The sequence below is a fragment of the Theobroma cacao genome, chromosome 9, assembly GCF_053813885.1.
Source record: "Theobroma cacao isolate CCN51 chromosome 9, ASM5381388v1, whole genome shotgun sequence".
Taxonomy (NCBI): Eukaryota; Viridiplantae; Streptophyta; class Magnoliopsida; order Malvales; family Malvaceae; genus Theobroma; species Theobroma cacao.
In genome coordinates this window covers 20,887,123-20,914,929 of record NC_142647.1, presented here as the reverse complement: position 1 = coordinate 20,914,929, position 27,807 = coordinate 20,887,123, and the positions used below count along the sequence as shown (strand labels likewise).

Sequence of the window (27,807 nt, the reverse complement as noted above, 5' to 3'; positions counted from 1 at the left end):
TAAGATAAGTTTTTTCTATCACAAAGAGAGTGAAATATTTATTTAAAAAGGTAAGCCTATCGCCAATATGTATTATTTTTATTTCCTTTTGAAAAAGAAAAATAGAAAAAGAAAAAAAGTTTTTTAAAAAAATAAAGAAAAAAAAAAAGAAAAACCGCTGCTTGGTGCGGGCAAATTTGAAACCAGCAGGAACAAGAGTCAGCTGAGAGTGGGTGGATCTGGATGAGACGCGAAATTGTAATTGGGATTCCAGATTCGTCGGTTGCACTTGCGATTTGCAATTGAATAGTAAAAGCGTTGTTTTACAATCAGATCAGATCAGATCGGGGGAGAAATGCTACGGCTGAGGGCATTTCGAGCGACGAATGAGAAGATAGTGAAGATAGCGGTGCATCCGACGCATCCATGGTTGGTAACCGCCGATGCCTCCGATCATGTCTCCGTTTGGAACTGGGAACATCGCCAGGTCATTTACGAGCTCAAGGCCGGTGGGGTCGACCAGAGACGTCTTGTTGGTGCCAAATTGGAGAAGCTTGCTGAGGGCGAATCTGGTTCGAAATCTAATTCTCCCTTCTGATTTCTTTCTTTTTCTTTTTCCTATTCATTTGTTTGACATTTTTCAATAATTTGCACATAACAGAGCCCAAAGGGAAACCTACAGAGGCCATCCGCGGAGGGAGGTAATTAATTAGTAGCAGTACATTATTAATTATTACCCTTTTTTTTTTCTTTCTTCAAATCTGATTTTACCAAAGTCTGAAATTTCGAACTTTTTCTATACTTGTTTTGTTCAAAGTGTTAAGCAGGTGACCTTTTTCGATGACGACGTGAGGTTTTGGCAACTTTGGCGCAACCGTTCTGCGGCTGCGGAGGCTCCCACTGCTGTCAATCATCTTACTTCTGCTTTTGCTTCTCCGGCTCCATCAACAAAAGGGCGGCATTTTCTTGTCATTTGCTGTGAAAATAAAGCCATCTTTTTGGACTTGGTTACAATGCGTGGCCGTGATGTACCCAAACAAGAGCTTGACAACAAGTCTCTTCTCTGGTGAGTCTGTCGTCTTTCATTTGATCTTTTTTGAAACATCAGCTCCATTGCCATATCTTTTGTACTCCATATAGTCTTGCTGAGCCCAAATTCAAGAATTGAAGCTTCTAACTCCTTTTTGTCTGCTGGCTTTAACTGCTAATGCATTCATCTATTGATATACTTGGATGACCAGCATAGCATTTTGATTACATTTGTTTTCTTTCCCAGTTTGGCTGCTGCTGCCACTGCCTTTCTTTAACTTCTGATTGCTTTTTTTTTTTTTTTTTGTCATTGGAAAAGCAATAATTTTGTCCTGCTTATTCTTCTGTCATTTGGATTTTGGTGACGTTAAGAGGTAAAGCAAAGGGCATAATATCCCTTTGAAAGTTAGAAATCTGAAATAAGAATAGCAAAATGAAATTTTAAGGAATTTGTGGAAAAGCTTTATATAAATAAGAATTGGGTTTGCATACGTAGAATATTAGGATTCAAGTTTTAAGCTCTGGGTAGATAGAATTGCAATTGTAAGATCTGCTTCAACATGAACTCGTGGTACCATCTCTCTCATAAGATTACTGTTTCATAACGTTGTTATTACCGTTTTTCTTTGTTGATGTATACATCTGTTGGAATGTGAAATTCTCTTCAATAGTTAATCCCAACAACTGGTTAGTTATTTTAATGTTGAAGTAGCTCTTCAGATTCTTTTTTTTTTCATAGATTAATCATTGTCTTTGTGGTTTTTACTGCACTTTGGAAAATTATCTTCACTATGGATAAAGATTTTTAAGCTTCCTTCAACACTACAGAGTTGGATTGTAGTGAAAATTACCCATTCATCTTTAGCCTTTGGATTTTGTTTGGTAGTACCTTTCCATAGGAGGCTGTTAAAATTATCAAGTTGAATTCACAAGGTTGTGTTAGTTTATCTAATTTAATTTTTTTTTAGATTTGAAGGAAAGCTTGTTAACAAATGCAAAATTAGTCCCCTTTGACAAGTCATGTGTCACAAAAGTCGATAATTTTGTCACTGCATGGGTGGCCCATGTATTTCCATCACTAGTCGTTTGCTGTACTTGGCATCAATTTTGTGGAGCTAGGGTCTGGTAGTTTGTCCTTTCTTACACTGTATAATTAGTTTTTGTTCTTTTTAATCATTAAGCTTCTCCCATACTAACTATCAGAAATGCAATTGAGTCCTTGAAGTATATCTTCATCTAGTTTTTTTTTTTTTTTGATAAGCGATATCTTCACCTAGTGTAATGGTCTATAATCATATCCAAAATGTGAAAGTGAATAATGTTCAGGGACAAGGTATGGAAAATGAAATTTGATTGGATTGGCATATGAGAGCCATTGTAGTCAAGGGCACAAGGCATGCTCCAGGCACTAGTAACTTTTTAATACTCAAGGAACAAGATGCAAAAAAGTGTCACTTGAGTGAAGCAACTGCTAGTTTCTTAATGCGTGTGTGTGTGTGTGCACATGCACTCTAAATTGAAGCATGCCTTTTATGGGCCCTTTGCCTTTCTAGGCACAAAAGATATGCACTTGATTAGAGGCACCTTGCTTGATGGGGTATGAGGCACTTATGTTGATTTGCCTTCTACAATTGAAACACTTGTACCTAGTCAAGCAAGGTGCCTTAGGTCAAGTGCATGTGTTTTGTGCCTAGAAAGGCGAGGGGCACATAAAAGACATTTTTGACTCTTTCCTTTTGGTTTTTTATTTTTTTATTAGCTCTATCTTTATAATGTCTAGAAAAGGACAAAACTCTTTTTAGAGCATGTTTGGCCTAGTTTTGTTTTTTTTTTTTAACTTATAAGCTATTATAAAGCTCTTATGAAAAATAATAGCTTTTAAAATTAAGCTAAAGTTGTTTGGTAATTTACTTTTTATAAGCTCTTTTTTATAGTTCAGCTGTTTGGCAAACTAACTTTTATAAACTCTAATTTTAGTTAAAATTACCATAAAAGGTATTTAATAAATAACTTTTTATTAATCACGAATTTCTTTATTCAAAATAAAAAAAATTAACGTTATTTTTTTATCTATTTAAAATAAATTTTTGAAACTATAAAAGGTTTTTTATATAACATAAAGTTTATAATTAATAATAAATCATAAAAAAAGAGTTCCACAAATAATTTATAAGTAACCCATAAGTTAACGATTTCTATTTTCCATCAATGCAAAGGAAAAAATTGAATCAAATAAAAAAAAATGAGAGATGAAAGAAAGCAGTGAGTCAATTACTAGAACCTTTAACCCTAACAATGGAGGAGAACCCAAAAAAGAATAAAAGAAGTCTAAGGTGGTAGTAATAATTCAGATAAATCACGTTTAGCTATTGATGTTCTTACTAACAAAGTTCACTTCCATGAACAATATTATCTCAACAACCATAATCAAAAAATATTATCTCAATTTTCATCAAATTTATCTCAACAATCATTGACCTAGTTAATTAATTATTTCAATCATAATCATCAAATATTATATGCTCCATAAAGAAGTTAAGAATAAATAAACATCACGTAATTGTTATATCAAACAATAAACTGTGAAATATCAACTAATAAAGAGAGCCTTCAAAGTAAAAAAAAAATGATAGAAAGTAAAATGAAAAACAAAATAGAAAGAAGAAAAAGAAATAATACCTGAATGCAGTTTTGAATTTAGATCTTCTTTTCTCTTAATTTTTGTAAGAACCAAAAAAACCTTAGAATGATGATTTGCAGAAAATGAGAGAGGAGAGGGAGATCGATAAGGACAGAGGGAGGGAGTATTTTTTGAGAGAGGATCTTTTTGGGAAAAAATAACTCTCTTAATAAGTTGCCGTGTTTTTAAAAACAAAAGAGAAGAGAAGCTCCTATTTGGAGCTTTTTTTAAAGCTTTTTTTTTTTAGATTTTATTTTTTTAAAAAAAGGTATTTTTTTAAGAGCTTTTCACGAAATCTTATTTGGCTCAGCTTCTGCTTTTAAGCAGTAGATAAGCTAAAAATAAACAAGGCCAAACGGGCACTTAGAAGAATAAAGAAAAGGGGAATAGAATCCAGGCACAGATTTTTATTGAAAATGAAAGTTAAGGAAAACACTGAGCTAGTGTATGATGACAACTATTAATTAATTATGATAATGTTGGATCTTTGGAACATGCTAATAGACATAATGAGCAAACTCTTTAATATTTATCAACAAACTCATGAATTTTAAGATTATTACGTATAGTACATAGAATTTTCTTTGTTTTATGTATATTTTGGTTGCTTTTTAGAATTAGTACGTGACACACTCAGGCCAGCTTAGGAGCTTATTTTTGTGCTTCGGAGAGTAGGATTCAAGTTACATTGGTGCAAACTTAATGTGTTCTCCACCACTCCATAATTTTAATTTTAGGAAATTGGTTGTTGGATTTAATAGTCTAATCGTGCACATTATGCATGCCAATTTTTAAGACAATCTGGTGTTCATTATAGTTCCATCGTAGATACTGCTTTTAACTGTTTGTACTTAAAGGTTGTAACTATTTTGACTTAATGAAATATTTAGAGATCCTCAACCAATTTGAATATATATATTTTTTTATAATTGGGGAAAGGGGGATTGGAATCTTGCTCTTTAAGCAGGGGGATCATATGCCAATCAATGAGCCAAATGCTCGAGTGCTCAACCAATTTGAATATTGACATGCATGAATAAAATATGAATCCAATGGGTGGTTTAATCAATTATGAGTTGTAGATAAGATATCAAAGGGTCTAACAATTGAAAATCGGTACTCATATATGGTTATGTATCTGTACATACATAAGTTATGTACGTTTGTATATCAAAAGCGGAAACAAAAGCTTGCTTTTGTCGCATCTTTGGTCTTCTTTGAATGATATATTCATCATATATACCCTACTTATAATACAAAACTTTAGTTAATGAACCATGGAATTTTAAATCATCATCAATTTGTACTTTTAAGTTTCCTTCACTTCCATTTCCATCTCCACCAATTTGATATTTTTCTATATTTTCCCCTTTAATATATTTCTAACATCATATTGGGACACTTTACTGGTTAGAACTTGAGACTCCAACGTGATGGTCTTGGGTTAGAATCTTGGGATGGGGAGGTTGGGTTATGGAATGGAAGAGGGTTACCTCCCATTGTAGCTCAAAATCACATGTGCCAAAAAAAAAAAGTTAAAGCCACTTATCATGATTCTGATTTATATGGTTATATCGAGTATTCCTTATTTTGACACCAAGACCCAACAATCCTTGCTGCTACAGCACATTCAAGCATCATCATCAAACATCAATTGTTCTTCTACATTATTAGAAGAGTCCCCATTTTTTTTAACCGACCATTCATTTCTTTGACGGTGTCTGCTCCAACATTGTGTAGATCATATCTATTTGTAAGCTCTTAATTCTACTAGTATAGCTTGTATCATTTCATTTGTTTTGTTCTAGTTTTTCCTCCTTTCTGCATGTATCTGCATATGTTTACTAAAGCCTAGCAATTTCCTGTTAATTGAATCAAATCATGAATCAAGTTGAAAAATGATTGGAACTTACCTGCTGAAACACATGCTCTGATTGCTTTGACCATGAGAAGCACTATACATAGATTTAATTGAGCTGTTGTTATTTCAAAGGCAAGATATGATACAAGTTCCACCTTCTAGCCATGAGAATTTAAGATATGAACAAAGCTAAAAACATTAAACCGTTCACATCTAATATATATAGTTAATACTAATTTCAATCTAGAATTATCTATGTTAGTTGGGGAATAAATATTGTCTGCCCCGTATATATGCCCCATTCGCTGCCCTGTTAATCCTTGCTTGTGATGTAGCATAGAAAATAATAATAAATAAAAGCCATTTTAAGTTATTTGTGAACAAATCCTTATCTTTGAACAAACTGAACAATATATTCAAACTCAAAAGTTTTGTTGAATCAACTAGTGCCTTGCTGGGTCAATTTCCAAAATGGTGAGTCTATAAAAATACGCAGGCAAACAAACAAAAATAAAAGGAAAGTAAGGATGACATAACATAAAAGTGCCTGTCATCCTTATGGGCATTTCATCGATGACCTAGGGGGTGTACTTGGATCCTAAAACCAGGAGTTTTGTTAGAGCTTCTTCCCTTAATCACAACCAGCAGAAAGATGAATCACCTGAACTCAATCCCAATATGCTCTAAGCATAAAACAGAAACCGTAAGCTTCCTATCAATCATTAAGCAGCATAACCCCACTTTACTTCTGTTAATCATACTTCTACCTTATATCAGCTGTAGCAACACTGTATTCAAAAGTTTTCAGCATCAGAGACACAAAGCAATACCGTATGCAGATGTCTCCAGCATCATAGACTCAAATATAAGGGCAGTCTTCCCTGAAGAAGGAAGAGCTGCATATGAGGATTTCCTATATAACCCACAGTCAGCTGCTAAAAACAGAGAAGGGCAATGTTTTGTGCTTTGTGTGTATTGGTTTTGCTGGGTTTGTTTACAAATAACTTAAAACGGCTTTTTTTTAAATTATTTTGCATGTTACGTGGCGTCTCCCGCCTGACACAGTTTGACACGCGGTGATACCTGATTGGCTCCAAATCTATAGTTGTAGAAAAAATATCAAGAGAACGAGGGATTAACACAGCAGGAAATGGGGCATATTTACGGGGGCAGACGGTTTTTATTCGTTAGTTGTGGTCTTCTTTCCTTTATCTAATAGCTAATAAAATCCCAAAGGGGCTTGCTTATTTACATGTGTACTATTTCCTCATGATCTTATTCTGCACTTTTTCACTTGGAGTTTATCTTCATATGAGGGCAGGTAACCATAGTGTTAATTTTTCATGAAACTCTAGTCTTGGTTTATTACCAAAGAATTCTGGACTTAAGTATTGACCAACTGCATGCTGTGGATGATGTAGCTGGCATTCCCTATCTTGTATTAAACGTTTTAATTATACATTTATGTACTTTTCATTCTTATCAAATGCTTTGTAAACTATATATTTATAAGTTTATTAGGCATTAATATATATATATTAAAAATTAAGTATTATATGTGTTCTAAAATCTTAATGCTTTTACTTGGATGTGTTTGCCTAGTGCTTGGACGATACTGAAGTTGTTGTGCATTAAAGGTGCTTGTCACTTTTGAGTATGCTGAGTGTCCCTTATTGTGTCTGTTTGTTGATTGTGAACCCTGCTTTGTTTCATATCTTTTTCTATGACCCATGTTTATTAAACCAAATTATTTAGCTTTTTAAGTAGCTTCTGTAGTATCTGTAATCCTTTTCCCTCTTTCATTTTATTGTTAGGCATGGATTGCCAACTATCCTTATGGTCATGTCAATTTTCTTCTACTGTCCTCCTTATTATACATTGATTCACTGATATCTGTTTTTTTCCCTCTTTTTTTTGACAGTCTGGAGTTCCTCTCTAGGTCGTCTGCTGGTGACAGTCCTCTTGTTGCTTTTGGTGGATCAGATGGTGTTATTAGGGTTCTTTCAATGATAACATGGAAGGTTAGATGTTTGCTTTTTTGTCCTTGTCTACCTAATAAGTTGCTTAACCCTTTTGGTTCATTTTCTGGTAGATTTTACTATGACATCACCTTGTTTTTCTTTTATATTCATTTTCTTTTTGTCAGCTTGTAAGAAGATACACCGGGGGTCATAAAGGATCAATTTCTTGTTTGATGACTTTCATGGCTTCTTCTGGTGAGGTAGGTCATAGTTGTAAAGCAAAATCTATGTAACTAATTATGTCTTTTGGGAACACTTAGTGTTTAAGAATAACAATTTTGCCCTAACCATGAGTAATGCATGTGAATTAATTATAAGTTTTTCATGATGTTGACATTTTTGTCATAAGGCTAATGCAGTTCCCATCCCTGATGTCATTGTTGGATATTTATTTTTTAAAATGTAAGCGCAAGACAGGCCCCAAAAAAAAAAAAGAATGATAATTGATAAATGATATAAAATACATAGTTGATGAAATACTTTGTTCTCTGTTGTTACATGGATTTGATAAATTTGGGTGCCATAGCTATGTCGACATGACATGAACTGGGTATAGGTATGACATTTATGTCTGATGTGGCACTGGAAATTCATACTTGACTGATTTACATAAGGTGATTCAAAAACCAGAGCTGAGATCAGATGTGGAGATGATCATCAATTCTTGTTATTGTGCCATCGTTGTTGATGAGAGCTGGGCCTTTTATCTTCTGTCAACCAGTCACTTGGCTTGATTAATTGCAAAGATATAGATCAGGAGGGAAGGAAGGAGAAAATTCATGTCTATGTGGCTTCGGTTGTGTCTAAAAGAAGAGGAAATTTAGGGCAGTTTTATATAGCAAGCAGATCACAGCTTTTCTTTTAGTCCAATTTTGGCTTGGAAAGGGCTTATCTTGGAGCCTCCTTCCAATTAAGTTTTTTATTTTCTTGAAATTTCGTTTAAGTGTCTTACTCTATCTTTAGAAGTAAAAGGGTCATGCCTTTTATACCTTGGGCACTTGCCTAGTTGATGATTGTATGGGTTTGAGTTAAAAAAAAAAAAAAGTACATTTATTTTCTGTGGTCACATTTCTTTCCTTGGACCTTTATCTTAATTCAAGGGTTTATGAGGACTTAAAAGGGAGAAATGGTAAAGGGACAGAATTAAGCTGTGCTTTAGATATAGATGACTAAATAGAGATCATGATCGAGAGAGAGGGAGAGGGAGAGGGAGGGAGAGAGATATGGGTTTGAATAGAGGAATGGGTATTTTCATGTGTATATGGAGAGAGAGGGAGAAAGGGAGGGAGAGAGAGAGAGAGAGAGAGAGAGAGAGAGAGAGAGATGGTGATGGGGGTAAGTGAATAGTGGCTAGTGTATTTCTATGTATGTAAATTCTTTAGTTATAGGGTGGCATATCCTTTGAAGTCACTTTTTTCTACATTGCTTTTGTTTAGTCAAATCAACCACATGAATATAATGGCTAATTTATTTTCTTCTCTTTCCTTCTTCGCTATTCATCCATTCCACAATAGCAGTACCTTTTTCTTAGGGTACCATTGGAAAAGCTTCTTTCCTTGTGTCAAAAATTACTTCATCCTTACCCATCTTCTTTCTCTCTCCCTCTCTCTCTATCACTATCTATCTATCTATCATTTATCTATACGGTATTTCATGTGTGTAGGATTTTAATTATAGGGTGTATCAATTTAAGTCACATTTTCTTTCATTACTTTTGTTTATCTGCATGACACAAATGAACGTAATGACATGTCCTTTCTTTTCTTCTCTTTACTTCTCCTGCATTTGTTTGTTTCACAATCTTAGCACCTTTTTGTTAGAGTACCATTGAAGGGCTTCTTGCCATGCTACGTCAAATATTATTTCATCCTTACCCATTTTCATTTCCTATCTCTTCTTTTTCTTCAAAAAGGATCACAATTCTCTTAGTATAAATTAATACAGGATAACTGATGACATCGTTATAGACATACATATCTATATGTAGTTTTAGGTTCCATCAAAGAGGGAGTTACTTCAGAATCATAGGTGGTTTGAGCCCCTAAAAAATATTTAGTTTCTTTATTATACTCCTACGGTCTCAAATTGAATGTCCACCTTTCCTTTTTGAGTTTTCAAGAAATAATGACGCAGGAGCATCTAGGATTGTATTTTATTTTAGTTTTTCTAATTTTAGTTGATTTAGGATTTATTTTTCTATTCTATTTAGATTGAAATTCTTTTCTTATTTTATTAAGATTTTTAATACTTTAAAGAATTATTATTTGATTTTAAGCTAGTCATGTTCTGTTTAAGAATAGAACATCTATTTTATTTAAATCTTTTATTAACTACTTTAGTTGTACTAGGCAATTTGAAGTAAAGGTTTATTAGGTATGGGCCTATAATACTATAAATAGGACCCTTAGGCATAGTTATTATACACATTGAAGTTGAGAATTAATAAAGAATATTTTCTTAAGTAGGAGTGCTTATTTTCTCTAGACTCTTTTCAATAGTGTAAAAAGTTTTAGTATTTTTGGCCTAGTCAATCAAAGTGGGATTTTGACTATTTTTTCACTGTAGTGGGGTTTTCAACCTTGTCAAGATTGGTGATTCACCTTAGTGGGGTTTCTAACCTCGTCACGATGGTGTCTTTCACAACGCCTAGGTGTCTTTACAACACCCCGGCATCAAATAATTTTCACTTTCCCAAAATGGAAAGCATATTTTTAATTTTAACCTTCATTGAAATACTAACTTGAAGTAGGCCCGCTAACTTTTATTACACTTGAAGGGTAAAAGTTGTAAAGTAAGGGACAAAATACCACATTCCTCAAACTTTTTACCATTTGGAAAGTGGACAGTCAATTTGAGATAGAGGTAGTATTCGATGATGAATGAAATCTACAATTGTAGCCTGTCAAAGTGCTTTATGTTATACTAGCCATACGGAATCGTTAAATTCTATCTAGGTTTTATGAGCAATTTTCGCTACTCACAAACAACTAACTTTAAGATTTCTTTGCTTACAAGTTATCTTATGTATATGTGATACTTCATCTTTCATGGCAATATTGGGGTTTGTCCTTTTCAAACATGCAAATTTAATATGGGAATGCTCTGTCAAGACACATAATGGCAATTGAAAGCACATAAATTAATGCAATTGGTGACTGAGACAATTTAATTAGTAGTCCCAATTTAATTGCTTCTTCGAAGAGGAGGTGATCAATAACACATTTTTTTGTTTTAATATATAAATTTCTAGATTATTGATTTAAGAATTTTCAGGCTTCTCTTTGGGATATTTAGATAAATTTGTTTCTCTGTTTGTTGCTTCCAGTTCGTGTAACTTAAATGTATTTATTAAAATATATTGTCATTTGTTTGAGCTCTCCAACTTAACTTTCTAGCTCCACTACTGAATAACATTTATTTTGCAATAATGCTATTTCATTATAGTTAGGACATGTAAATACGTGCTCATATCTTTGAAGCTTGACTGGATATGTTTTCTCATTGTCATGTAATACTTGTTCATTGTTTGTTTTCTATTTCAAGTGCAGGCACTTCTTGCTTCAGGTGCTAGTGATGGTTTACTTATACTTTGGAGTGCAGACCATGGTCAAGATTCACGAGAACTTGTACCAAAGCTAAGCTTGAAGGTGCTTACCTCTTTGATTCTTGAGAACTTGTCACCAACGTCAAGGCTAATTGTCAACACCGTAAAATAATTCGTTGATTAATTTTAAAGTCTAAACTCAAAATAAAGCTAGGATGTTGGTGTATGATATTTACCAGGCAACCTCAATTGCCCTCCAAGAAAAGAAAAATAAGGTGGTATTGAGATTGGATATGTTTCTGTTCCCTTGTGAAATGTCAGAATGTTTCATAAATGTTGTTTATAGGGTTCTTTCTTTTCTTAAATTTCTTGTTATCTATACGTCTTCGATGGGAGAGTTTTCATTTTTATGATATCAAATAGGCACATGATGGTGGAGTTGTTGCTGTAGAGCTTTCTAGAGTGATTGGGGGCACTCCGCAACTTATTACAATTGGTGCAGACAAGACATTGGCTATATGGGACACCATCTCTTTTAAGGTATTCTACCGTCCCTTGAGAAGTTTTAACAGTTGTGAATTGAAATTTCGTAGTAAAGCATGGGGATGTTCTCTTTTCATGCTTGTTAACTTCTCTGCTACAGGAGTTACGGCGAATTAAACCTGTTCCAAAACTTGCGTGTCATAGCGTGGTATCTTGGTGTCATCCTCGAGCTCCTAACCTTGATATTTTGACTTGTGTCAAAGATTCCTATATATGGTATACTATTTTTTTTGGTTTTCTTAGTGGCACTAAAAAAATTTATAATTTTTTTATACTGTGGCTCTTGTTACAGTGCATTAGTGGAAGGCTATATGCATTAAATAATGAAATTTAAGGCAGTATCATTTGTTTAATTATTGCAAGGATATCATGGTAATTGTTTGAACTTTACAGGGCTATTGAGCATCCAACATATTCAGCACTTACAAGACCATTGTGTGATCTGTCTTCACTTGTTCCTCAAGTAGTTGCACCGAACAAGAAACTTAGGGTATGTAGCTGTTTTTTGTGGTTGTGATCCTCGACCCATAATTGGTAGTTATTTTTTTGGATAAAACATAATGTTGAGTGTCAATACCACAGAAGCCTTAAATCAGTAAGCTAAGGAGTTATAGAAGAAAGAGATTTACACAGTTAACAACAGGGTCAAGCTCTTTTGAGTGATTCTTAATTTCTTGTATAAGAAGCTCAACTGAGGATATAGAAGAATGTGTTGGGACCTTGTTGGCCTAACCTCTGCCAGCTAGGCTTTGTTTATGCAGATAGGTTTCAATTCCTTGTGAATATCTCTGAAAATTTAGAAACTGAAACACTAGAAACATAAAATATCATTCATTTACAGCTTACTCACTGAAGAAGTTTAAATCCCTACCATGAATGTTATTTAATCTTAGCTCTCCCTATATTGAAATTGGCCTTTATATGATTGTCATTCGTTTTCACAAAGCTTGATGTTTCTTTTTCTTTCTTCTTCTTCCCCAAAGATATCTGTTTTGACTCTTATAAGTTTCTACTGCAGGTTTATTGCATGGTTGCACATCCTTTACAGCCTCATCTTGTTGCTACTGGGACCAATATTGGTATTATAGTTAGTGAATTTGATGCTAGATCTCTTCCTCCTGTAGTTCCTCTCCTGACACCACCTGGGAGTCGAGAACATTCCGCTGTCTACATTGTTGAAAGGGAATTGAAGCTGTTAAACTTTCAGCTGTCTAACACAGCAAATCCATCACTTGGAAATAATGGCTCCTTATCTGAAACAGGAAAGCTGAAGGGAGATTCATTTGAACCATTGCATGTGAAGCAGATTAAAAAGCACATTAGTACACCTGTTCCACATGATTCATATTCAGTTCTTTCTGTAAGCAGTTCTGGAAAGTAAGTAGTCTGACTTTTGCTTCAAAATGATTGTTGTTGCTTTACAGATTGCCAGTTTCAACAATACATGATTTTGGATGTAGACGTACATTAAATTTGTTCAGGGTTTGTTTACATGGTATTTGATGTCCAGTTTGGACTGTTAGTTCCTCTCCTTCTGTTCTCCCAAGGCAGAAGAGACAAAAAGAAAAATGCTCTTGTACTAGGCAGCTATAAATGCATCCTACATTGCCATATGCATACACGTATGTTTTGCTTGGATGGGAGAAATTTCAGCTGAAATGTGCTTTTGTCTTTTACCTTTGGTGCTGAGCAGTTTTACCATTCCACTTAATTTTATAGTGGCGTATCCATACTTACTGAAGAACTTATGTGCAGGTATCTTGCAATTGTGTGGCCCGATATTCCTTATTTCTCAATTTACAAGGTTAGCGATTGGTCCATTGTTGATTCAGGAAGTGCAAGGCTTCTGGCTTGGGATACATGTTGTGACAGATTTGCTATATTGGAATCAGCATTACCTCCAAGAATGCCCATTCTCCCCAAGGGCAGTTCATCAAGAAAAGCTAAAGAAGCAGCTGCAGCTGCAGCTCAGGCTGCAGCAGCAGCTGCTACTGCTGCTTCTGCTAATGTTCAAGTTCGCATTTTGCTGGATGATGGAACATCAAACATATTAATGAGGTCCATAGGTAGCCGAAGTGAACCGGTATCTTGATCTCCTTGCCTAGTGTATATTGCTCCTTCATTTTAATAGTATTAGACTCATCCTTGATGCATTGGTTCTTCAATTATGAGGAGAGATGGTTTCTTAGTGTCAAATTATGTGTAACAATCTCTTCCACAAAATATTGTCTCTAAAAAATTGTTGTTTTCTTTTCGTTAGGAGGAAGTTCTAAATCATGTTAGATGTGTTCCTTTATTTTCTTTGAAAAAATAATTGGACAAATGATATTTCAGGCTGCTGCCAACTATTGTCAGCATTTTAAATCACTTGCTAAAAGCATTTGTACTTCTGAATTAAATAGCACTAATAAGATTTCATATTGTTAGGCATAGATTTGCATGTGTTTCTCAGTACTCTGCTTTCCATGTTTGTTGCATTGCATATAGTTAGATTCCTCTCTTAACTTGAAAATTTCTCTACCAGGTCATTGGCCTGCATGGAGGGGCACTACTTGGTGTTGCCTATCGAACATCTCGTAGGATTAGTCCCGGTTCTGCAACAGCTATATCAACAATTCAGTCTATGCCTTTGTCAGGATTTGGAAGTAGCGGCTCTTTTGCTGCTTTTGATGATGGATTCTCTTCTAATAGATCTCCTTCTGAGGCAGTGCCTCAAAACTTTCAGCTTTTCAGGTAAAATAATTGTTATCATGCCTGAATGCCATTAACATGATTTTGTCTGGTATATAGTACAGCTTTTGGTTGGTTCCAGGCACCATGTTCTGGCTCAAGTTTTGGGAGCTTACACTTGGTGCAAAAATAGTGGAGGTTGAAAACAAGTCCACATTACTCCTCTCTTAGATGAAGACTGGGTAAATTACTTCTTTTAGGATTTGAAGTAATTTCCCGGGGTTCATACTTAGGATTAGGTTTGCTTCGCAAAATCCCAAAAGAAAGCATAATTGGTGAAACTTCATAAGCTTGTCCTCCATCAATTGAAGGATTGACTTGCTTTTGTACAGAGCTGTTAATCTTATACCTGTGAGGATTTGAGATCCAAGATAAGAAATTAACAAAATTGACTTCCAAAAACTCCTATATGTAGAAGGTTTGCATAAGGTTGAAGGTTTTAACAGTACTTCTGTGTTCTGTCAATCATTTGCAGCATACGCTGCTAACTTTAAATTTTTGTGACATATAGAATTCTTCTGACATCTTCGTTATCTGCATTGTCTAGCCTGTGAGATTATGTGTGGAATTTTATAATCTTTGTAAATAATTTATGTATACATAATGCTGAACTTAGTTGATATTACTTTGTTGTCTATCTGTGCAAGAATACCCAAATGACATTTATTTATGGCTGGATATATTCAGATGTTTTTGGTAATTTGTTTCAAGTTATTAAACTCCTGAACCAGCTACCATGAGCTCTTGTTCGAATTAAACTCTTGAAGCCTATTGTGTATGCAATGAACATTTGTGTGTATATAATTGTATATAAGTGGTTCCAACTCCTCTAAAGTTTTTGTTAGCTTAGTCCTGAAATAATTGCTTAGAGATATTTGTATTGTCTAATATCTACTGCATTTTACATCTATTTTAATTTTTACCATGGGACGACTAAGATAATATGTGATTTTCCTTTTCTCAACCAATAATTGATTGAAGTTACAATGTGCAGTTGGGAAACTTTTCAACCAGTTGGTGGTCTTCTCCCTCAACCGGAGTGGACTGCATGGGACCAAACTGTTGAGTATTGTGCTTTTGCTTATCAGCATTATATTGTCATCTCTTCATTGCGTCCCCAGTATAGATACCTTGGAGATGTTGCAATTGCCTATGCCACTGGAGCTGTTTGGCAACGGAGACAATTGTTTGTGGCAACACCAACTACTATTGAGTATGATATAGTTACTTGTTCAGAAGTTTTGGTTATATTAAGTTGAAATTCCTCGTTTCCTTCACTCTCTTTATTATCCACATACTTTTGTAAATGATTTTTGCAAAATATGCTTAACACTAGTTGGAGCCCTCTTTGAAATGGAAATGATTAAAAGGAGAATTAATTTTATGAAAAGTTGCTCATTTCAGTTGAGATTTACATTGCTTTGTAGAAATAATGAATATAAAATGATACAATTTGGACTTCTCATGTCTGATGCAGTCGGTGGAAGACCCTAGTTCTTCACTCTTTATTGTGCAATTTCAACATTTGCAATGTAAAATTTCATATTATGGTTTGTAGGTATTTTATTACATGGGTGTAGTATTGTAATTTTTGTAATCTCCTCCCCCCTAGGGTTAATTTTGTTGGATTGAGTTTTTCATGGAGTTGTGAAGAGGTTATGTTTGGCTTTTTGGTGTCTTAATTGTGTTTTGCTCATTTATTAGTTAGTTTCCAATTAGGAATCTAGTCCTGCTGGGTTGGATGATAGTCAGATGCAGTGTTCATATTTCAATAAGCATTGATTAATATATTTATGAGTATTTCAGTTTATTGAGGCATAGATGCCCAGGAAAATTCTTTGTCTGCTCTCTCTTCCACATTTTTTCTCTTTATTGCTACTGTAATCTCAGGTTATTGTTCAAGGTACAAGAATAACAGCGACAAGTTTTATCCTGGTTTTTCTGCTGGTCACCAATCCCAGCCACCTTTCCTCTTGTCTGTCTCTTTTCTGAGGTTAAGCCTTGATAGAATCAAACCTTTATATACTTCTAATCCCCAATCCTAATTCTTTCCAGCTATAAATCCTAAAACTCCTAATCTCTCTAATCATATGCTTTCATAAACCATAAGTAGGGAAAAGAATTCCCTTGATATGTCATAGATCAAGGTTTTTTGTCAAGCTACTGCACCTAACATGTTTTGAATTTTCAAAACATTCAAATATATCCTTCATATACATCTTTCTAGTTGTTCTGCTTTGAACTGCCCTTGTAATATCTAATTTGATATAGAACATGCTAAAATAATATTTTCCTTGTGTAATTTAATTTTAATAAGATCGTGCTATTTGTTACTCAAATTAAATTGGTTGGAGGATTTGCAACAGTTGTCACTTCATGATACTACATAATTTATTTTGAATGTTTTTCATGTCTTGATTTTAGTTAGAGATTGCACTAGTCATTGCCTGTGATAATTAGTTTTTACACAAATCTTTTCCCTTGTATGCGCGATATTTTTAAATAGAATTGAAGTTGGAAGTGATTTCTTGATTGGCTATAGTAGGATAATCCCAATTGAAGGCCAAAAAAAAAAAAAAAAAAAACTTAATTGCCACTTTTGTTAATTTTTTTCCCCTCATTTCCTTCTTTGAGCAATATAATGCAATCATGAACATTTGAAGGCTTTCAGTCCTTTAAGGCATTTGAAAGCTGTTCATAAGAGGACTTTTCTTGTGGGTTAATGTCCTTATTCCTTCTTTTTTTTTTATTTTTTTTGAGAAAAAAATTATTTTTGAAAAAGCTGCTGCAATTCTAAGGGTGTTGACAAGTGAACTAATAATTGCCCAATGCATGTCTTTTGTGCTGCATTTTTCAGATGTGTTTTTGTTGATGCTGGAGTTGCACCCATGGACATAGAAACAAGAAAGATGAAAGAAGAGATGAAACTAAAAGAGGCACAGGCAAGAGCAGTTGCTGAGCATGGAGAGTTGGCTCTAATCACCGTAGATGGTCCCCAAACTGCTACACAAGAAAGAATAACATTGAGGCCACCTATTCTACAGGTCAGAATTCTGATATATCTTTATTTATAACTTTTCTGCTTCTTGTCATTGGAGTAAGTGGTATTTTGTGCACTCCCTTTGTGTAATATTGTCTTGATTTCGTTTTGGCACATCCTCTTTCCAGTAATTAAATAAACACATCATACTTCAACTTGATTATCCAATACTTATTTGTTTGCATGATAGTATATTGTCTTGATTTCATTTTTGCGTATTCTTTTTCAATAATTAAATAAGCACGTCATACTTGAACTTGTTTTCCAAAACTCCCTGTTTGCATGATAAAAAAGCCTATTTTAGGAAATATGATAATGTTAGGAAAGAGAATTGTTGAAAATTTTCTAAAATTGTGGACTTATCCTATGAGACAAGGATGTAAGCGAAACAAGATACTTAATATGTGATTGTACTAGCTATAACTTTTCAGTTGGCTTGGTAGAAATGTTTGGACCTTCTTTTATCTCTGAAGTTTCATATTGGCTTGCTTTGAAGGTTTGATGCTTTATATTTCAATATAATTCTCTTTCTATAACTTTATAAGTCCTTAGCTCAAGGATTTTATTACTTGAAGTTAAATCTAAAACTCCATAATTTAACTGGTAAACTTATGGCCTGAGCATGACTGGCAGCCACAGGTTTCCTTCAAAATTCCTTCTTACACAAATTAACCATAACTGAAATTTAGCTTTTAAACAATTCTCTGTTCACGAAGATGATAAACTTTATAATAATCATTTATGTGCTTCTCATAAGAATTTAGAATGATATGGTTACTGTCTAATTTTCTTCAGGCATATATTATCATTTTGGACTTTATGGCATGGTTTACAAGAGCCTTGGATTATCTGCCTTGGTTCAATTTCCGGCGGTTCCCACCCACCCACCCCCCCCCCCCCCCCCCCCCCCCCCCCCCCCCCCCCCCCCACCCAGTGGCAAAAAAAAAAAAAAAATAGAACATTGTAGATGACTTTAAGAAATATAAGCAGTGCTCTAAATTTTTGCAGTAGCATGCTTCATTTGTATAGAATATTAGAATAAAAAGAAACACAAGCTTGCAATTTTAACTGAGCTTAATTAGAAAGAGAAAGCTAACTTTGGAATTACTTGAAGATTTATTGTTCATTATTTTGTCAGCCTTTAATTGGATGCTTGCATATGCACATTACTTTTCTTAATTTTATTTTGTTGGTCCTCTATCGTATTCAAGATTTTCTAAAACTAGTCAAAAGAACAAAATAAAGGAAGTGCACTATAATAGCTAGAACTCAATCGACTTCCTGTTGCTACAATTAGTTATATATATTCTGAGCTTTAAGTAGCTAATTAAGTATGTAATGCCTTTATATTTTTCTGCGACTGTCTATAATCTGATTAAGGGTCTCAGTTTTGTATCAATGTGTTTTCTTGTCAGGTGGTCCGATTAGCTTCTTTCCAGCATGCTCCTTCTGTGCCACCTTTCTTGTCGTTGCCAAAACAATCTAAAGTTGATGGGGATGATGCAACAATGCTAAAAGAGATGGAAGAAAGAAAGGTTAATGAGTTAGCTGTCGGTGGTGGAGGGGTTTCAGTAGCAGTTACTCGTTTTCCAACTGAGCAAAAACGACCAGTGGGACCACTAATTGTGGTTGGCGTAAGAGATGGAGTCCTCTGGCTCATTGATAGGTAGCTTGGCTTGCACTCTGAGAAATTCAATGGCTTGCCAAAGAATTTCATCTCTGTACTTTTAAATAATTTTTGTCCAAGTTTCTCTTTGTCTCATTTTGTGATTTACCTTTTCAGTGATTGCATAAGTGAGGGTATAAATTTGGCATAGTGCAAAGTTGGAAAGCTAGTTCTTGTTTTAGTTGATTTCCAGAATTTCACGTATTTCACTGGTTTAGCTCTGATTATTACTTGAGACAGCTCAATAATTAGGCATGTTTGGTTGATAGTAGTGTGACATTATATATATTTCCACTAGTTTGCTTATGTTGCTTTAAAACAGTTCTGCATTTTATGGTAGTGCGTTTCCAGCATTCACCTCTTTCCGGTACTTTCTCGTGATGTATACCTTGAAAGTCTGTAACCTTTGGTTGCATGATTATGTAAACTACATGTTCCTGGGGGTGGTTTCTTGATTAGAAATACCCAGTTATTCTCATGTCAAGTCCTATATTCATGTAAAAGTCTGTTGCATTCATCCAGAATTGTAATTTATGTTATTAATATAGATTTGGTTACACTTATATTACTGTTTGTAGGTACATGACTGCACATGCCTTATCCCTGAGCCATCCTGGCATTCGTTGTCGGTGTCTCGCTGCTTATGGAGATGCTGTTAGTGCTGTGAAATGGTATCCAAATTCTCTTGTCTATTTCAAATGAGACTACTGTTTGTGGAATTTAATATTATTTTTCTCTGCAGGGCAACTCGGCTTGGCAGAGAGCATCATGATGATTTAGCACAATTTATGCTTGGAATGGGCTACGCCACTGAAGCACTTCATTTACCTGGCATATCTAAGAGGTCTGCCTTGCCTATTTTGTGTTTGATTCTTTTATGGTTATGGTGCCTGTTGGTGGTTTTTTAAAATTTCAACTTTGAGATTAATTTCTGATTCTGTCATCAACAAATTTCTATGTTAGATCTCTCTCTTTCCTCTCTATCTTACACAGACACATGCATTTGGATTGTTGCTTGCTTTCTATTCACTATCCTTTGTGCATGGTAATCTGGACACCAGTGTTTACTCATGCATCATGTGTGCGATGTGTTTCTGCATTATTGTCTGTTGACACACCAAAGTATAAGGGGATTTTTTTTTAATCAGAGGGAACTGGATTGGATGGGTTATGTTACATGAGATAATGGGAATAAACTAGAGAAGCATCAAGTGGAAGAATAGGCAATTGTTGAAGCGCTCAAATATCATAGCAGGACAACGAGCTGGAGATGTATGGCTTTTGCTCTTTTGAGTTAATTTTATTCAAGCACTGAGGACGTGGTAGTTTTTAGGTAAGAAACCAAACAGGTTTAGAAGAGTTTGGAAGAGGTTTATTTGCTCAAAAGGTAGTATGGAGTTTTCTTTAAATTAGGGTATATTAAAATATTTTTTAATACTAGGAGTATGTTTAATCTCATTTCCCTAAATAAGATATTTTAAGCCATATAAACACCATCTCAACACCATTTCAGATTTTGGTTTATAAATTAAAAATCTTAATAATTATTACAGGGCCCTGTTATAAACATCCAGCTGAAGCATTTGTAGTCTTTCTTTAGCAACTCTCTCTGTATTAAGTTCATAAACACCTATTCAAAGAAGCAGCCTGCTCACCACCTTGGCTGTCTATGGTGGCATTCATCTTCTCTCTGTAATGCCGAATGTAACTCCTTAGTAAATGCTATTGAATCACCTGGCCGTGCATTAAGTCTTTATTCTAAAATTGACTTGGTCACCCTTTTTTTTCTGCAGAAATTTTAATTCTGTTGAATTTCCCATCTACTCCCTGACAAACCTTTAACAGCCTCATTTTCTTGCAAAGAGTTACAACTATCCTGCACCCAACATACTAACCATTCATTGACTCCACAATGCAGAATTAAAACAAACTACATACTAGCATAATGGAAAAACACTACATATCCCATTTAGGTTTACTGCATCTAGATATTTTTTTTAAAAAAGAAATTTCTCCACAATTTGATCCCAGTACAATTAGCAATCAAGTCAAAAGGCTTAAGCAGAGTCTTAGCTTCTTCAAGGACTAATTCGTCACAGTTGATAATCCCATCTATTAAATATCCACTTGCCAAATCTTATTTTCTTTTATCACTGCAGGACGAGACTTCTTCCACCTTCTTTTTTCACCAAATTTTCCTTTTATGAGATTCCTCCAGCCCAAACTACCATCAGTTGTCATTCTTTTTTCTTTTTTTGGTCAAGACTGATGATATCCTTAATTGAGCTTCATTTGCAATTTTTCAGTTCAGATGACTTGCAGAGATGTGGAGGAAAGGAAGAACTTCTTAAAATGAAATTTGATGCTCTAAATCACTGTTAAAAAGAGATTGTGTCAGGTTTTTTGTCAAAATAAATATATTTTATCTTCTTAAAATATGACAAGTGATGTGGCTTAAGGTACCCCATTAAACGAAATAAGACTAAATAGTTTTATTATGGGAAAGAGATTTTGATTAATTGGAAAAGTTATTTGGAGAAGTACCTTTTTTTTTTGAGGCAAATGATGTGATGATATAGGAGCAATAATTGATGGGGATAAGGATCAAATTACCATTCTACTTATTATGGTGGTCTAGGCTTACCACCCACCCTTGAATCGGCATAAGTTTAGCACCCATGAAGCATGGACATGGCTCCAACCCTCACGTATGCGTTTCGGACACGGATACTGGTTCGACATGACCCAATGCATACCCGGATACCCATGGATATGCCAGAATAATTCAATATGAAATTGTTATTTCTGATATGGCATGGACATGTGATGGACACGGACTGGATATGCAGTGAAGGGACAAAAAATCTGGTTCTGGCTCAGGTGTTGATCTATGTGGTTGAAATGAAGATAAGAGGTGAAAAGTTAGTTGGAGATGATGGATCCAGGGAGTTGAAGGAGCAGAGCTGTGTCACAGAACTTGGCTGCTGCATTTGCTGAAGAAGACAAAGAAAATTTTGTTTATAGTAGCACACTAAAGTATAACGTTGGCCTGGGTCAAGTGGGCTTCCAACTTAGTATTGGGTTACGACTTTAAAGCCTAAAAATGCTATTGGGCCAGATTAATGTATCCAACCCAATAATAGTTCATGCATAATGATAAATTTACATTAAGATATTGTGAGAATGAAATAGTTTCTAAATATATTTATCAAATTTTGAGGTAGTTTTTATTGCTTAGTGTCTGTTTTTATTTAAAAGTAATGGAATTATAACTAATAAATATATATTTGTGTGTAATATTTTTTATTGTTGTATGTATCCTAATTTTTCAAAATTGTTGTATTGCTTTCTTCATTTCATGTCGTGCTGGTGTTTGTGCTTCCTAGTTTAGCACTTTTCCTTTAGTTTGGTTCAAAAAAGGGAAAAATTTTATGGCAATGTCATGTGAATTGCATGTGACTGTTATCTTAATTTCAAATAATGAGCTGGCATTAGAAATTACTGAAAGAAGATGATGTGGCTGTTACACAAATGTGTTGGTGACATAAATTCTTAAAAATATACATATGATATGTCAATTGAGTTCGAAATATGAAAAAAGTTTTTTTTTCCTTCTCTCTTTTTCCTTGTTCCTCTCCTTTCTCCTTGGCTAGTAGTGACCAGTGTTGGCACCACCAGTGGCAACTCAAGCTGCCAGATCCCGCCTTAAGAAGCCAGATCTGTGCTGTGGGCTCCAAATCGGACCTGGTCAGGTCAGGTCAGCACTTCTGGCATTAGCTTTGCCTTTGCCTTTGCCAGCCGGATTGGTGCCTACTGCAGACTGGTCTAGGCTGTCTTTTGATGGTTATTAATGCCAAGTTCACTAATACAACTGTTCTACTTGTAATAAAAAATATCTTCAAGCACTTGACTCTTGGCCTTGCCTAACCTTTATACTTAAAACTTTCATCTTAATCTGCCAAAGCTTTCATCTAGGCTGTCTTTTGATGGTTATTACTTCTAGGTTCACTAATACACCTGTTCTATTTGTAATAAAAAATGTCTTCAAGCACTTGAATTGTGGCCTTGCCTAGCCTTTATACTTGGACCTTTCATCTTAATCTACCACAGCTTTCATTAAATTTTAGTCCAAACAATGCTTTTACCTTTTCTCTTAGGCAGTTGCAAAGCAGCTTCAGTTATCCACAATGGCCATTGGCAACCAGCTGATGGTTCTCTCTTGTTCTCATCTATTTTTGTTTCATTCGTAGATATAGGGACCAGCTCTAATGTTGAATTTCTGGCAGGGTGCAATCATATGCAAAATCAATTTGCAAACAAGGAACTATAGTCATGGGTATCAACCTAGCATATTGCTTTTCCTTTAATTTAGCAGCAGTTTCTGAAGTATATACTAGCCATCAGAAGCAGCATCATAAAAAATTAATGTTAAATACTTGCATTTACGTAAGTTTCTCTCCATCATTGAATCCCACTGTTTGCTCAAGACTGTAGGGGAAGAAAGTTGATGGCCAAAGCTCTATTCCAGTTGTGGTTTACATTGAAGAAAGCACTCTCCATGAGTCTATAGTTTTGTGCCAATTAGAGTGCAGCAGGAGCCCTCTCTTAGTCCTGCATTGCATTCTGATCCATGATATCTTCAATTACATTGCTTTTCTATGTTTACAGGCTGGAGTTTGATTTAGCCATGAAGAGTAATGATTTGAAAAGAGCTCTACAGTGTCTTCTGACAATGAGCAACAGCAGGGACATAGGACAGGATAATCCAGGGCTTGATTTGAATGATATTCTCAATTTAACGGCTAAAAAGGAAAATCTTGTTGAGGCTGTTCAAGGAATAGTAAAGTTCGCGAATGAGTTTTTGGAGCTTATTGATGCTGCTGATGCTACTGCCCAGGCTGACATTGCCCGTGAAGCTCTTAAAAGGTTAGCTACTGCAGGTTCAGTGAAGGGATCTTTACAGGGTCACGAGTTAAGAGGACTTGCTCTTCGCCTTGCAAATCATGGAGAGTTGACACGCCTGAGTGTAAGTTGCAATGTTCAGATCCTCTCTCCCGAACTGGTTATTTGAGCTGTTTGATGCCTGCTAAAAGGTTTTAAGAATTCTATGCTACATAACTACTTGATTCCGTTTGCCCTTTTTTATTATTTAAAACTTTCTATTGTAGGCCTTCATCTTACATGTCCAGACCACCTTAAGTATGTCTTCCTTATTTTTGTATTTAGTTGGCACTGTTTCTAATATTTTCTTGCATACCCAAATATCTATCTCAATATCCCATCGTAAAGCAAATATCTAGTTGAAGATAATTAAAAGCTATTAGCATTCTTTTGTGAGAAAAATCTTTGCCAGTTATTTGACATTTTGTTAATGAATGAGAATTTGGTATTGTTCGAAAGTAATAGAGTTTACTAATTTTTCTGTTTCATCTTTTGAATTATTTATTATCGAAAGGGACATTATTGCCTTGCTAGAGTCATTGGCATTACAAATATTTAGTTTACCTGATTATTATGGCGTGATAATATTATCAATTGTGTACTTGACTTCTTTTTTAGATTATTTTTTGGTAAATTAAGTTCTATGTGATTACAGGGTTTAGTAAATAACTTGATCTCCCTTGGATTGGGGCGTGAGGCAGCATTTTCAGCCGCGGTGTTGGGAGACAATGCTCTTATGGAGAAGGCATGGCAGGATACTGGGATGCTTGCAGAGGCTGTGCTACATGCACATGTATGGCTTGGTTCATGTAGACAATTTGTTGTTGATCCAAAGCATATTGCTTGCTTTCTGACCAGTCTAAAATTTGTTTCAGGCTCATGGGCGACCGACATTGAAGAACTTGGTTGAGGCTTGGAACCGAGTGTTACAGAAGGAGGTGGAGCACACTCCATCAGCAAAAACAGATGCTACAGCTGCATTTCTGGCTTCTCTTGAGGATCCCAAACTTACAAGTTTGTCAGAGGCAGGGAAGAAACCTCCAATTGAAATCCTTCCTCCTGGGATGTCAGCACTTTCTGCTTCAATTACTGTTAAGAAAAAACCAGCTCCTGTGACTCACTCTTCACAGCAACAACCAGGCAAACCATTGGCATTAGAAGCACCACCTCCTAGTGGACCAGCTGAAGCACCAATAGGTGCACCACCTCCCAGTGCATCTGCTGCAGCAGCAGGCACACCAATAGGAGCACCACCTCCAGGTGCACCAGCAGCAACACCAGGCACACCAATAGGAGCACCACCTTCCGGTGCACCAGCTGCAGCACCAATAGGTGCACCACCCACATCAAAAGCTAGTGAACCTGCTTTGGATGATAAAGCTCCTAGTTCATCAGCAGGGAGTAATCCGGATATGATTGCTTCAGCAGAAAGTAATCCAGCAGTAACCGCAAGTGACACACCAGCACCAGATGCAACTGTGGCAGATAAACCATTGGCAGAGGTACCAACTGTGATACCAGATAACCAGGAAACAAGTGTTCCAACTACATTGCCAACAAGTGAACCACTTGCTTAACTCAATTGGGAGTAGTTCTTTTGAATCCAGGAATTGTAATTTGATTTCATTCGTCAAATGAACTGTTGTGATCTCAAATTTGATGGGAAAAAGAGCGGCAGTCATTTTTGTGAAGGCATGGTTGTGAATATATTTGATAATTTGTCTGGAGTTTGGAGCAAGGGGGAGAAGGAATACCTTTTAGTGGATTTTGGTTTTGGCTTGCTCAAAAGCGGTAAGTAGGGATTATTCTTGTTAGTGGTTGGATTTAATCAAATAGAGCCAACTCGTGCCCAGAGCTCATGTGGTGCAACTGATGCTAGCTCTATTTCCATGCTAAGACGAAAAGCTCAGGAGCTGACCTTAAAAGTCGTATATGTTGTAGGATAGATTGGAGAATTGTGTTGTGAGTGCGGCTGAGCATTGATTGAAGTTAATTGTGTTTTGAATTTTTGTTGGGAATGTATATGAAGTGTAGAGCATGCGAAATGATGATGTTATGTCAATAAGAATAAGATAGAGAGGCACTTATGTCTTAATTAAACTCTTGGGGGCACCATTCATCCTAGTTGTCAAGCCTTCTAACGGCTCGTTAGCCATTTCCTCCTTATTCTTGGGTGACAGTTATTACTTGTTTTTGTACTACGGAGTAGTCATTTTTAATAACGAAGAGTTACGGAATTTAAGATTTTGTAGAAGGTGGATAAAAAGTAATCATACAAAGCCTTAGATCGAGTCAATGATCAATTCGGAATAAAAATTAAAAATTGAACAACGGTGATCGTCTCTCTCGGTTCACCCTCAGTAGGAGATTTATTTGTCTAGTTTCATATTAACAAATTGATTAAAAGGTTCTGATGGTGCTTACCAAGTAGTAAAATGTGAAAGGCGTAGGAGGAAAGGGACCATAGGAATGCTCACCATGTTGTGTGTTAATATGATAAAAAGGACGTAGCTAGCTGATTTCCCGCCTTCAATTGGCGGGCACTGCACTGTCTTCCTTTCAATTTACGTTTATGCTTTTGTAAGAGAAAAGAGAATAAGAAAAGCTGATGTAAATCCACATTACATTCCGACAAAATAATGAACACAAAAGCCTGTTTGCTGCTGACCGTTGACCCACGGGGGGAAATTACTGTTAGGTGTATTGAGTGGTAAACAAATTAAGGGCCCGTGGTTTATTAAAAAATAATTAATATTTGTTGAGTTTAACAAAAAAACTTCCAAGATCAGAACTCCTCAATGCTCATTTCTCCAATTTGGTTGCAATCCACTCCATGACAACTGCCACACTTTAGCAAACATTGTTATTCCTTCTTTGGTCAAAGAGCTTCTTCCACAACTTACATGTTGAGCTTAAAACTTATAAATTTATGTTATAAATTCTCGTTTAAATATCATAAATCTTTTAAATTCTAATAATTTTAAGGATTTAAAACTGAAAATGCTACTTGATATAAATTAACAAATAAACTATTTTGCGTACAAGTAAATTTAATATACTAATAAATAATGATGTGTCTTAATTTTAAAGGTAATCGTAAAACTTTCGAAAATTCACTTAATATTTAAAACTCAAGACAACTTGAACAAATATATATAATATATCGCCTAATAATATTTCTCATAAAAATCTTATAATTTCAAAATTGAACAATCACACCTTTCCACCGAACTCAGAAAAAAAAAGGTATTCATCATTTAAATTATATCCATTTCAATGTAAATATTACCATCCCTAAGTAAGGATTACTAATAGCAAACAACATTCATTATTTTTCTTTTTCCCGAACACGATGTTTATGCTCCATTAAGGTCTTGTACTTGTGAATGTTTTAACTCATAAATATAGATTATTTAACATGCAAATACGTCCACATGGATGATTAAAATTAATTAAATCTCTAGAACCATGTTCACTATCAACTTCTGATGCTACAAATCAAGTCTAATATTCTCCTAGATCGAATATCGTTCTCTTATTTAGCGACAAACTCCTTGTTGGTTCTACTGATTTTACTATTGTTCAATACAATCTCTCCAGTCAACTGCATGATATATGTATAGCGTTTCTTAACAATGCCAAGGATCACCACTATGTAATTTATTACTTTCCCAATTTGTTGTTGTCATAAAGTTTAATTGTATTGGTATAGAAACAGGAGTATTCTTCGCTAGTTGATCTCTTTACTAGGCTTACATAGCATTACTTCAACA

The 27,807-nt window shown here is 35.1% G+C and overlaps 1 protein-coding gene across 1 annotated transcript; it reads left to right on the top strand.

Annotated features, from left to right (window-relative positions):
- The first annotated feature begins 85 nt into the window (after positions 1–85).
- LOC18589526 (Transducin/WD40 repeat-like superfamily protein) lies at positions 86–26,134 on the top strand. Its single transcript, XM_007014544.3, has 20 exons — positions 86–551; positions 641–680; positions 797–1,045; positions 7,471–7,570; positions 7,696–7,770; positions 11,119–11,217; positions 11,538–11,654; positions 11,758–11,873; positions 12,051–12,147; positions 12,676–13,034; positions 13,413–13,740; positions 14,182–14,390; positions 15,382–15,600; positions 17,245–17,431; positions 18,843–19,093; positions 19,672–19,764; positions 19,836–19,937; positions 23,762–24,119; positions 24,690–24,827; positions 24,910–26,134. The coding sequence occupies exons 1-20, from the start codon at positions 335–337 to the stop codon at positions 25,609–25,611; spliced, it is 4,056 nt and encodes a 1,351-aa protein (XP_007014606.3). The 5' UTR covers positions 86–334; the 3' UTR covers positions 25,612–26,134.
- The last annotated feature ends 1,673 nt before the right edge of the window (positions 26,135–27,807 follow it).